This window comes from Gallus gallus, chromosome 2, assembly GCF_016699485.2.
Source record: "Gallus gallus isolate bGalGal1 chromosome 2, bGalGal1.mat.broiler.GRCg7b, whole genome shotgun sequence".
Classification (NCBI taxonomy): Eukaryota; Metazoa; Chordata; class Aves; order Galliformes; family Phasianidae; genus Gallus; species Gallus gallus.
In genome coordinates, this window is record NC_052533.1 from 14,909,065 (window position 1) to 14,922,763 (window position 13,699).

Below are 13,699 nucleotides of genomic sequence, written 5' to 3' on the forward strand. Positions count from 1 at the left end.
GTGACCACAGAGCAACACTGCACTGAAACCCCTTACTCTGCAATAAGCCCAGCAGAAACAGGTACTAGTAGTTACTGCATTTACATATACGTGTCTATTACACTTCCATATACATATACACACAGAAATCCCCAAAGAGCATGACTTAATTATATAAAGAAAACAAGATTACAGTGCAGACCTCTTGGTAAGCATGCAATCACGTTATCTGTCACGCTCACTGAGATGTAACTATGCTTACTGAAGGTTGATGGTAACTGCAGTAAGAAACAGAAGTGTGAAAAGCAAGTTTCAAAACTCACTTTAAATTTTAATGTGGACACTGTTTGGATTTGTACTTGCAACCTTAAATGCAAAGTTTTTCAGCGTGCTGGGCCTGTCACTGACTTTTGCTATGACAGACATTGTGATGTTTTTAAAAGTTCCTGCTTTTTAAAGCAGTCACTTTTTATACAGGGTGGTCACAAAACAATCATAAAGACTTAGCACTATAGTTTCTGCTTTTCAGCATATACAAGTACTGACACAGCACCATTAAGAACGTTACAGTGAGTGATCGGGATTTGAGAACAAAACTCTTCCTTCGAGCAGAGGACTCAGTTTCTGAAAACAACCAATTTGAATGCACTTTGCATAGGTACTTAAACATGAAAGTGGTTGTTTAACATAGGCAGTTTCTCAAATTATACACAATAGAAGTTTAATTGATAATGATGAGAGATTAAAATTCATTTACCTTTCGAAGATTTAAGGAATTCTTTCTGAAGTCAAAGTTTCCAAAGTACTGAAAGAAGTCACACAGTAACTCATCTAAGGGAGAGAAAACCAACTAACATTAAGGAAATGCTTATTTTCAACATGCTCAGAAAAAGCAAAGTCAATGAAGATTTACCTACCAAGCGTTTCCGTATTTTTTGTAGGCTTAATCTTGCTTAAGTCGCTCACAAATGAGCAATCATACCCTCCAATTACATGTTTGTCTTTTTCATCTGAAACAAAAATTGCAAGCATATTAAGAGATAAAAAAGAGAATGCCATTGTACATAATAAAATTCAGATATAAGACATGATTGAATTCAATGAATGATACTGTATTAAGTAAAGCAAACTACGAATTCAAAAGCAAACTTTAAGGTTAAGATTCAACTTAAATGGTTGAAAATTTAAAAGGAAAAACAAATCTTTGGATAAACTAAAGGAAAGAAGCATGAGGAAATGGTGTATTTTCAAAAACCTACAGGGATAAGGCATATGACATCTATATATCTCTGAAGTTTAAGCAACAAACACGGTATCTCTGCATACAGAGCTTTATAATACACTAAAATAGTACAGTTTTCTGAGGTTAATAACTACACAAAGGCATCAACAATGACACTCAAGCGCCCATCCTCTTTTTCAGAAAAGCTATTAGGAATGTCTTCTAAAAATTTCATAAACAGCTGTTTCATTATTCTGTGTATAGAAGCGCTTGATTTATTTTGAGTCTGTTGGTAACTGCTAATGGAAACATTTCAAATGATTTTAAAGCAACAGAAAGCAGATCATCTTCTCAAAGCTTTCAAGGAAGCATGTCAATCAGCTGTGGAAAAAAAAAAGTGAGGAATCAAGAATTTGGGATGTCATTCTTCTCCACGCTTCGTTCAATTAGTTGAAGGTAACACACCCTGAAACTGAGATATTAAAACAGTCAGAACAGCTTGCTTGTTAAGGTAAAAAATTATTTGCAATTGCCCTGAATAGTCTCAAGGACATTACAAATAGCGTGGGAAGAAAATATAGGTACATTTGGTGTCTATAAAACAATACAGAGAATCATAGAATTGCTCAGGTTGGAAAAGACATTAAAGATCATCACATCCAACCACAACCTAACCATCCTACCCTAACAACCCTCCACTAAATCATGTCCTTGAGCACCACATCCAAATGGTTTTTAAACACATCCAGGGATGGTGACTCAACCACCTCCCTGGGGAGCCTATTCCAGTGCCTAACAACCCTTTCTGTAAAGAAGCTTTTCCTGATATCCAACCTAAACCTCCCCTGGCGCATATATCAATCTGCACAAAATTCTTAAAAGCTGCAGAGACATTTGAAATCTTATGAGTTCGCTGCAATACAAAACAAACAACAAGAAGAAACAGCGTGGGAGCACCGGGCAAATAAATGAGTTTAAGCTGCCCAAGGCACAGAACAAGCCTCTGAGTAGAATTAAGTGCCGTACTGAAAACTGATGTAGTCTGCATTTTAGGATAAATTATTAAAAAAAAACAACGTGAAAATTACATGTTCCCTCAAACACAAGGCATAGACAATGCATAATGCTACTTGAGAGCACAGAGAAATGGCTTGGGTTTCTTCCTAACCTCAGTTAGGAATAAGTTAAAATAATCGTGAAAAAAATGCCTCCATCTCTTTCACAAACAGTTGCTCTTACCTGCCAGCTCTTTGAGTTGGTCTAGTGTTGGAATAATAGGTGGCGATCTCTTTTGCAGAAAAAACATGATCATCATGGTTAAAGAGAAGTTTGTAATCCAGGTACCGGGCACGCTATTTGTAAGTCCATGAACACGAGCCCAGCATCGTAAACTAAACACCAGAGCTCTCACACGGGGATCAAGACAGCCGTAGATATACAGGAGTTCTGAACATCTTATAGCAATGCTGAGGAAGAAAAAGCGTCAGACGTAAATAATAATGCAATTATTATAACTATGTCAGTGCTAGCTGTTCAGCACTAGATTATCAGTTGTAAGGGAAGAGGGTATCCACATAAAAACTAAGAAACCAACAAACAAAAAATCCACGCAGAACTTTTATTCATGGAAAAAAAAACAGATGAAAATGTCTGCAATTGTCCAGAATAATGTATCCGATAACTATCAATAATAAAAAGGATACAGTTAAAGGTAAACAACAATACTGCATTTGTGCTGTTTCCTGTTTCCTTGTTCCAGAAGACAGTGGAAAAGAAAAAGATATTACGTATTTGGAGTTAGAACTACACACAATCGAGGCCAAAACCACATAATTTAGCCACAGTTGCCTTTGGAGTATATAAGAGAACATTCCTATCCTAACATAGAGGAGGGAAAAATAAATATAAAAAATACAAAATAGAACTGATCTCACAATCTCACTCTAAAGACTTTACAATTCGTTGATTTTCCAACAACTAACGTTTGAAGTTGGATGTCATTCAGTTTGTGACAGCACAAAAATGCACTTAATCTTGTTTTAAAACAGTTTTGAAGTATTAAAAATGTTATTGGTGTGACTGGAAGAAATCTGAAGTTGTTGTTCACCAAATTCTTTAAACATGCAGACACTGCAGCTGAAAGCAGCAGCTTTGCTCCCAGGTGCCCGCTCTTATTCCTATGTTACCACATCCATTGTGTTGATATGTGTTGACAATTGTTGATAATAACTATCCAAATCCAGGTCCTGCTGCAAAACAACTAGGCTGGAAGGATAAAAGTTTTCAGATGGATCAGCTCTGTTTCATCACATGGTTGTCCAAACTTTCTTACAGCATACAAACGGGAGGGCAATAAACAGCAGATAATAAATGGAAGGAGGATATGAGGGCAAGACTTACTTTGCAACGTTAGCTTAAAGTACTTGCTGAACTACCCTGCAATAGTTTTTACTTCCAGTCTTGCACTGAATTCCTCTAAAAATTCACCAAGGCATTTGGGGACGGCTGCTGCATCAAGACCTTCTAATACTTGCACTTCTGAAGTTTCAACTGTGAAGTTCTTGTGTCCATAAAGACTTGCTGTTTCTCCAAGTAACAATACGCACACAATCCTGACCAACCAAACCATCCTTTGCAGAGAATTACAAAGAAAAAATCTGCATTGAAACCTACGCTGACTCTCACTGTGGTTAAACATATAAAAATAGTGTTAATGTTACGACAGTACTGAGCAAACATCATAGGACTCCTGTATATTCTGAAACAGAACGTGGGGTAATTCAGAAAATTCAATCTGTGATCTGACTGCATCTGATGTGTGCAAATCACAAAATCTGTAGTAGAAGGTGAGTCAAAAAGAATTTTGAAAGATAATTACTTGTGTTTTCCCATTCCCTAACAAATAAAAATGGTTACACGCTTGTTTTTAATTATGTGCATATATGCTAGTGCTACAGATGGATACTGGGTTCAGGTGTCTGTTTTTTAATAAAGTAAGTGACAGCAGAACAAATCAAATGCTTGACTATCAACCACTGGTCACCTAAAAACACGGGAGCAAGCTGAAAAAGGAAAAAGATGCAGAGAACGATTTGTGAGAAGCCTGCTCCCTCTACTGGCTGCTGTCGTGAATGGTAAAAATGATAGTAAAACTTGAAGCTGCTTTCTAATGCACAGTTAATGCAGATTTCAGATATTTTGTCAGCAGAAAGGATGCAGATCCCAAAATAACTAGAAATCCAATGACTGCAGATCAGCTGATAATTACAATTATCATGATGCAGCTGCTTAGTTTAGAAAGCAATTCAAACAAGACTTTGAATATCCATGTACATGAAGAGATGACTTAATAACCATGTCTGCTTTCAGTTCCTTGCAAGCCAACCTTATTGGGTAGGGTGTTTTTCAGGTCTTCAGTTTCTGCTAGCAATTATTTACTATATTGGAGAAACAGATATTTAGCACATTGGAAAACTAAGTTCTAATAGGCAAAAATATCCCTTTCACACCCGACATTCACATTTGATAAAAACACAGAACTGAGTAGACTGAGCAGTTCTCCTGCCTAGTTTCTAGAACTTAGTATTCATCCTAAACCATTTAAAACCAGGTCTTACCTGTTGCTCACTGACAGGTCGCACTGGAATCCTGTCGGCTGATGGGAGAACTTGACCAGGGGGCAGCGAGCGTTGAGTATCTTCTGTACACTTGAATACCCAGGACCAAAATTGTCAAGACAATCACCAATTATAGAAAGAATCTTCTGAGTTGCTAATCTTTCTGATGGTAACCTTTTCATCTGATACTCCATTTCAAAGGGACCTTTTTTCTATCAGAAGATTTTAAAAAGTAAACTGTTAGTTCTGGAACTAAAGAGCAATGTAAGAATACTTCTGCAAGACTACAAGAATTTGCAAAGCAGTTTGTATAGTGAATTTTTCAGAGCAGCCGGCAGAACATGTAAAAAGCTAAACCATACTACTTCTTCTTGTGCAATTTTCTCAGTGATTCAATTTTTCCCACATTAGTAGTGAGCAACTTACTGTGCTTCTATATGACCTAAAACAGTTCATTCTGGAATTGGCAAAACAGCATATACGTTGACTGAGAAAGGAAGGAACTACTGAAGAAGGTATTACAAAGTAGGAGGGACAAAACACATCCAAACCATTGTCAATTTCAAACCACCAGTAATTCTATTTCATAACCTCCAAGTACAATGTACTTTTAGTACAAGTATAAAAGGAAAGTGCCTTTTTTTATTTAAAAATTAAAAAAAAAAATCAGCATGCGAGTTGCTTACTGCTTCAAAATGAAGGTAAGTTTCCTTAAGGTTTCAAGTAATCACACCAGAGCAGCTGCCTTCTGACACCAGACATACATTTCCCTGTAGATCTTTGAATTTTCAATTGTCACATGTACAGTTCACATCCCAGAAAAACAACCTAGAAAATTTGTTCTCTTTATATTCTCTCAGTTTTTAAGCCCCAGCTAATTTTGCTTGCCGATCTGATACTTGACAGTGACTTATCCTCCCCTCTGAAACGTATAATGAATGTAATGTGAATGCACACAATACAAAAAGCATTACACAGTGACCTAATTAGTCTTCCAGGACACAAGTAAAGGTGGGTCACTTCTGTTGTCATCACACCACTGCAAAGAATGCCTCGTAGACAGGCAAAACAGTTCAGAAGTCACAGACTGTGCAACCCTTTCCACACGTTCATTTCAGGAACTGAAATTTGTGTCTCCATGATAACAACTAAGGTAACCTTTCCTTGCTACCAACACTTCTTGAGCTAGCATATGTGTGAGCATACCAGAAGCGTGGTTCCTACCCCATTGGGCTGTGCAGCTGCATGCTATGGCAGCGCTGGCTCAAAGCAAAAGGAGCCCACAGCTATGAACCCTGAGGGAGGTAACAGGAAAAAAGAGATAGGGACTTGGCTAACATAGGCATGCTGGTGTTTGTACCTCTGAGTGACAAAACAACATCCCCATGTGCCTTCCTGGGCAGCAGCTCAGTATCTTAGAAGCTGGATGGACTTCTTCATGATGAAACAGATACTGTCAGTCGGTTGAACTCATAGGTGGAGTTTTGGTTCCTCTTGTGGGAGAATGAAGTACTGACACCACTTGTGATTCTCCATCAGTTCTTATCACGCCACTCAAAGCAGGTCTGGACAAACTACTACTTTGGGAGTAAATTCATTACCCTCAGAAGCTTAAATGTTACCCTCAAACACCTACTGTCACTCTAAAATTATCAGAGAACTCTGCTTTAATTCATTCACTGATCTCCCAAACTGCCAGCAAGCTGAAAACAAATGTTGCACTGATAATCTGATCTTGGTAAAGGAACTATTTACCAAAGCACTGATGATGTGAACTGAAACATCTCCATAAAGGCTAAATATTAGGAGAAGAACAGTGAATTAGTTGTCCTCTGACAACTAGCGTGATCTGACACTTTGCATCACCTTAGAACGTGTAAAGAAATAGTAATTAAAAACAAAAAAGGAAAGTTTATGGTCTAAGAAACCTTTCATTAGAATGACATCAATTACATCAATTAGAAGAAAATCTCCTTTTTTTACACCTTGATTACAAAACTATTTTAGAAGTTAATCTCAAGCACAGGGATGTTAAAGTGAGAACTTCTGTTCCACTCATCTTACAAAATAGAACTGCAGTGACATGAATCATTCAATTTAAGCTGAATTTATTAAGCCCCCTCTAATACTCTGTGCTATCTCGTCATGTCATCACTTCAAAATGCAAAAAAAACCAACAAAAGAGAAAAGTTATCAAAAAATGGGCAGTTGTGATTATACCTGCCTCCCTACTTGATTTGCAAAAGTTCTTCAAAACCACAAACGAAAAGTCGACCTCTCAGGATAAATGACATCAACAGCCAAATGTTCTCTTCCACGGCATTAATGCAGGACTTCTGCAGAACGATGACTGATTTGATGTTCTCTTTTCCAGCTTTCACACATGAAGTAGTACATTTTAAGTATAGTCGTTTTTCTCAGAACTGGGATTAATGCCCTGCTGAAGTGCACGTGCTCGGAGAAATCATATGCTTACCAACCCAACACAGTTTTTAATACCAGTCTGACTGAACAACCAATACATGCATATAAAAAGGATTAAAACAAATGTTAAACTGTGGGAAAGATGTTTTCACCCCTAAGATTTACTATGACCCACTGCCTTCTTTCCTTAGGCCTGGTTTGTGATTCTGAATTCATCTCCTACTGCAAGACTGCCTTCAGAGTACATGTTTTCCTTAGAAAGTATGACACGAAAGAAGGATTTTACTGCTGCAGACTATCAGTATCAAGTATCAGCTAGTTACAATATGTGCTTTGAAAACAGGCAATCTTTCTTAGAAGATTTTTTCCCAAAAACTCAAGAGGCAACTAAATGTAAAGGATTCTTGGATTTTAACCCTTCCAACAAACTCTCAGTGATCCTGTCTTTCAGCTGACATATCTTTCATTGTATTCGATCACTGCAATAAAAACAAAAACTATGAACATTTCAAGGCATATTTCTTTAAAAATCAAATACAGGATGAAACAGAAGTAGTACAGGAAAGCTGAGCAAATCTCAATCTCCAAAAGCTTTAGGCCACCATCAGTTTTTAAGAAGAAAACAGAACTAGTTTTCCCCAAGCCATTACTATATAAATGAAGAGAACAGTTTTCAAAATGCCAGAATCACTTAATTACCAATTCAGAATCCATGAAGAATCCTAACTTCTTCACAGGAGACTTATGATCCAAATCCCCCTTCTTCCTGCCCCAATTCTCACCTCCTTCTTTCACATCTCCTTCTCCAATTCAAAAGGACAATTACACTATCCATAGTCAAAAAATAGCAGCAAGAGACAAGAGCCTTTCAAAAATGCCTTGCCTGGTCATTTCTTACTCTTTATACCTGCATGCACTAGGACAAAGACACAAGATAGAACTCTAAATAACCCTTACAATTTGAAGCTGCCCAAATCCCAACACTAAGCATTTGACACTTGGATACACAGTACAGATTTGTACATCCATGGGTGAAGACACGGTTAAGATAAAATTTAATATGTGTGCTGAAAAAGGCAACGCTGTTCCCTGAGTATTGCTTATTGGCAGTCTTGTGTAACCACCCAACTTCCCAAGATACAAATGGAAATTCTGCACTTTGGTCAGCAAATTCAAGTGAATGTATTTCAGTTTCAAGCCTCTACACTTGCTTAGTAAGCAACACTTGTCTTGGTGCTTACTGCTGTGTTATCAATGAGATAATCAAATAATTACAAAGCACATTATAGAAAGTGTGACAACTAAAAATATCTGCATTATTATTTGGCTCAGTTCCTGTTTCACTCCTAGCTCCTGGTCCCAGCACATCCTCAGGTTCCTTCCACTAGTAAGCCAAACTAACTCCCTTCTCAATGAAACTGTGGAATTGTCGCTGGATGGACAATGCAAACATGAACAATGCTAACTGCAATTATTCACCTGTATCATCCCAGCAGCTCTCAACACATCCACCCACACTTACAGGTAATGTTTCTGTAGCGTTATTACAGTAACTTTTTCATCTGAAGAAGAACAATCTGACAGCACTCTCAAAATGCACACGCGCACACATGCACGTTATTTTGTATCAGGACAGGGAGGACCCTAAAAATCACAGCTAAGCACGGATGAAGTCCAGCAGCTCCTGAAAAGAAAAAAGCAGTAGGACTGGAAGATCTGGTATTGCTGAATCAGCTTCGGAGGATGAGGGTTTTCTTCAACCTGACAGCACACACAAGGTCTACACAACCAGCAAATTATTTTCTTCCTATTACAAAGAATGAAGACTGGAGCCGCACAGCATCATCTTACCATTTTTGTAGCATGCTTCTGTATATCATGGAAGTCCAGAAACATGTCCACATCACATCCCAATTTGCCAAAGGTGTTCACTGAAGACCCAAATGGCTTCACAGTGCTGTCTGGAAAATACGCGCGTGCAAAATCCCGAACCAGAGAACAGGCCAGGTATCGGAGCTTGATGTTTTCTTCTGTAAGTTGATACTCATTCAGCAGAATGTACATTTGACTGCTTATCTATTTAAGAAAATAAACATTGCAAAAATGTAATGACCCATCTTCTGCCTATTAATATATATATTCATCCACTTACTATCACCGCAATTAGAGAATTGTGATTTGGACAAGGTTCGTTTTCATTTGAGAGAACTTATACTTACACTGTCTGCATGACAAAGCTTTGGAATAAGCTCGTTCACTGGAATGTGAGACTGGGGAGAGATTTTTACTGGCCTTTCTTCAGCAGCTTGACTCCCGGGGTTTTTCAGCGTGAAAGTAAAAAGTCTGGATTTATATGGGACAACATGATGCTCAGCAGCCTTTGGAATTCCAGTAACGGCCTGCAGTGAGGCTACGCTGCTCTTCTCAGAAAATTCTATTAAAGCATGAATACCCTAAAATATTAAAAATGGAAACAGACGGTGTTAGATAAATGTATACAAGCATTGAACTGATTACACTCACATTACTCATATCTTCCTGGGAATACCGTGGCATCTTAGTAAGAGTCCCAAAGCTGAATGACAGCTCCTATACATTAATCCTTTTAAGACAGTTTTATATAAAAGGTCAAAAATCTTTAAGCTATGTTACTCTTGGTAGTAAGCACTAAACATCCACCTTCAAAAAGAAGCATAACAAAGGGTTAGCTCTATTTTTCAGACAATTAACAGTGCGACATTAAAGTTTCAAAGATTTGGCAGAAAACAGGCTGGGAGATTCACTTAAAAACAGGCATTGCTTTGGTCATTTAAATACACAAATTTATTGTGCAACATCTTGTAACCAATAATAAAGACAAAAACTAATTGAATATATTGTGTATAATACGCATAACTTAGATGTATGAAGCCTTGACTAAATGACAGTGTTTCTTTTATCTAAGTGTAGATTTTAGTTTGTATCATCAGCTACTTACACGATTTTCAAAAAAGAAGTAATTGTCAATTTTTCCATGGCTGGATAAATACTGCAGTAATTTTTTTTCATTAAGTTTCGATGGGCACTTAATTAAAACACTCCGATCCGCCTGCTCCAATCGCTCTGTCTGAACCTCAGTGAATGTCTTCTTTCTGGCACTGACTTCAGCATCTGCAAGAAGAAACAAGCATCCAGATTTCCTTCTACACGAAGATTTAAAGTTGAGTTTTATTCTCTCCCCAGGGATTGAACAACTAAACAAAGGTTTGCTCTTGCACTCTGGGAGGATCACAGCAAAACAGAAAACTCCAGAGAGAATGAAACACATTCAGAAGTGTATTTCTCTCACAAACGTATATATCTTCTAAGAACAAAGAGTAGGAAATGTAGGATGGAAACAATATTGACTTTCCTCGATGCCACAGGACATTTGATATGAGGAATCTCTGCTCTTCTCTGATTTGCTGCTCACCATTAAAAACTCAGCACAAGTCTAGCAACAAGGTACCCAGCAACGGCATCAGAGCAAGCTACACTGTTGGCAAGCTGCCCTAGATAGATAATGCCTCTTTGCCACCACAAAAACAGCACTTCCACCTTCAGAACAATTCTACGCCTGGTTATTTTTACAACTCATCTTCCTTTACAGCAAACTCCTACACAAAATTTTCTTTTCATATTATACTTTCATCGACTCACTTCAAATAACCCGCAGATCAGTCACACCTTGCCACACTACTGGCAATCTATACTGCTGCTGACAGCCAACAAAACCAACATGGAAATAAGACATGCTGGAATATCCAGAAACACAGAAAACTTCTTTTATTTTTTTAATTGCACGCAGACAAAGGGGCCGCATCTCAAATCTGAATCACAATCACAACCCTGCATAACTCAAACTAATCAAACGACCACATCATGTTACCACAGGCTGTTGAAGGCTCCCTGTTCACAATACCATTCATAATCCAGACCGGGAAGACAGAGCATGCAGCTATCTCCCTGTGGCTACTACTTGCTACAAAGACTCAATAGGGAGCTCTCTTCCTGACTTGGTGGATTCAAGAAAATCTTAGTCTAACCAAACTTGTTAGCATTTGTACTTATTAAAAAGAATGTTTTAGGGTTGATTTCTGCCTTTTACACAAGCTTGTAAACACAATGTAGCTGTTTCTATAGCTCAGACAGAGGTATGTAGCACCCCTCACCAAGACACTGAAGAAGCATAAGTGGCTGAGTATCAACAGTAGACAGTCCTCATTGCTTCCCAGCTTATATTAAAGACAACAGCAATCAAGTGGGCTGCTAAGGAGAAGAAGCACTGTCAGTTTAGCTCCAGCCAATATCTATGTGTAATACTTTCTCCAGGAGCAAAGAAGTAGTGTGAAGTGACTGAGATGCAGAAAGTCCCACAGACCAGTGGCACTACCAAGAGAAGAATGCGGATCTTCTCACTCCCATAGCTCCATGTATTAGCTCAGGCTGGCTACACACCTCTTGTTTAATATATGCCTGATTAATACAGCAGATGTGCTCTGGCATCTCTTCTTGGTTCTAAGCACAGCACAATCGCAGATGAATGCATTCATTTTAAATGCCTGAGAGGCAGTCCTCATTGCTTTCTTTCTTCCCCTGTAAAATGTTTCAGGTTTGTGCCATAGTCTTGCATTCACCAAAGGGATGCATACCTGCACGGCTGCTGGCCTCCAGCCGTGCTCAATGCACCCTAACGCTGCCCTCTGTGTGCTGATGCTGACATACCTGTTCGCATAGCATGGAGCAAACCAGGTGAGACAAATGACTGAATGCATACACCAAAACAAGAGGATTAATTGAAATCTGCATGTGCTCCTTCACCCAACTTATGTGTTTCTTAACTCAGGGACATAAACAGCAAAGAACTGTGGTTTTGCTGTGTGACTGTCATACTACAGCCTGGCCTTCCCTGCTCGCTCAGCTCGCTCCCACAGAACGCCTATCAAGCTCTGAAACACGAGCATACACGTGGCCGCCTGCTGCCTTTCCAGCCCTGAACCAAGCACACAGGCACAGGCCGCAGGCACGCTGCAGGGACCGACCTGCACGGCACAGCCACAGCACACCGCTCAGCCCTCACCGCTCCCTGCCTCGTACTGAAGGTACAGCCGAACTCCTCGGTTGCTGAGGGGGACAGACACCTCCGCTTAACCCACCTCTGGCCTCCGTGCACGCAGTACTCCCAGGCCCTGGCGGCGGGCTCCGCTCTCCCGGCTGCACTCTGGACCGGGAGGGCACACGCAGACCCCGCCGCCCCCGGGCGGCCCCAGCCGGGACACCGCGACCCGCGGACGCCCCGAGGCCTCTCCCGGAGCGCCACCGCCCCTCCCCCCGCGCTCCAAGTGAAGACACGACAGCCCGAGGCGAGCGGGGAGCGCGGCGCGGCCCGCACCCCCTCACCTGTCTCCTCGGCGCCGCCCGCCCGCTGCAGCGCGGGCCCCGAGGAGCCGAGGCGGGCGGCCGCCGGGCCGGGGGGCAGCAGGCGGCCCCGCAGCAGGCACAGAGCCCGCCCTCCCGCGCGCTGCGCCATCACCCGGCCGTTCCGCGCCGCCTGCCGACATCACGCATGCGCACAGCGCCCGGCCTACGGCGGCCGGCGGGGCTCAGGCCGGCGCCTCAGCGCGCCTCACAACGGGAGCCCTGTCGGCCTTGGGGGGAGGGGAACGCGGGCCGAAAGGTGGGCCTGGAGCGGCTGTGGCCCGCTGGGTGGATGAAAGTGTAGCTTTCATCTGAGCCATTAATTAAAAAGGAGAAATAAAACGCGTCTAAGCAGACACATATATAAGACCTGTGGGCACACCGGTAGCGTAGATCAGGGGCGATGCTAGTGCCTGGTTAGCAGCATTCCTTGGTGAGCTGCACTCTTGTATGTCTCCTGTGGGCACTACAGTTGTGTAACTTGTCCTGATTCTGTATCCCTGGATGACTCAGAAGATACAGAGTAGGCTGCTTGTAAAACACTGCCTTGCAGTTAATACCCTATGTAACTATTTCACAGAGCGTGAACTTTGGTTTCCTCCATCTCTCCATACCAAGCACACGAGCTTCCTCAGGAATCCTACAGCAAGTCCTTCCCAAATGCACTGATGTGGGATGGGAGAAACTCCTCCTCTTTCTCCTCTGAAGCTGGTCTAAAAAAAGAAAATGGTTTCATTAAAATTAATTGTGGGTTTAGGAAAACTAACAACGCAGGCAAGTTCCTGGAAGAAAACCAGTGTGCTACCTGCTGTGCATGAAGGATGTGTTACTCAGCCTTAACCTAGAATCATAGAATCATTTGAGGCGGAAGGGATCCTTAGAGGTCATCTGGTCCAACTCCCCCGATGTGAACAGGAACACCTACAGCTTCATCAGGTTGCTCAAGAGCCCCAGTTAGCCTCACCTTGAGTGCCTCCAAGTACGGGGCGTCCACCACCCCTCTGGGCACCCTGTGCCACTG

General features: G+C 41.0%; 1 protein-coding gene across 1 annotated transcript in view; it reads right to left on the reverse strand.

Annotated features, from left to right (window-relative positions):
• Positions 1-12,806, reverse strand: part of MTPAP (mitochondrial poly(A) polymerase) — a 15,816-nt gene extending 3,010 nt beyond the window's left edge. Inside the window, exons 1-8 of the mRNA XM_418580.8 lie at positions 12,661-12,806; positions 10,220-10,392; positions 9,462-9,695; positions 9,094-9,318; positions 4,819-5,030; positions 2,441-2,667; positions 897-989; positions 737-810 (exon numbers count right to left, since the gene is read on the reverse strand). Of these exons, the coding sequence (XP_418580.5) occupies positions 737-810; positions 897-989; positions 2,441-2,667; positions 4,819-5,030; positions 9,094-9,318; positions 9,462-9,695; positions 10,220-10,392; positions 12,661-12,790 (1,368 nt within the window). The 5' untranslated portion in view covers positions 12,791-12,806. The remainder of the gene's footprint in view (positions 1-736; positions 811-896; positions 990-2,440; positions 2,668-4,818; positions 5,031-9,093; positions 9,319-9,461; positions 9,696-10,219; positions 10,393-12,660) is intronic.
• Positions 12,807-13,699: the final 893 nt, after the last annotated feature.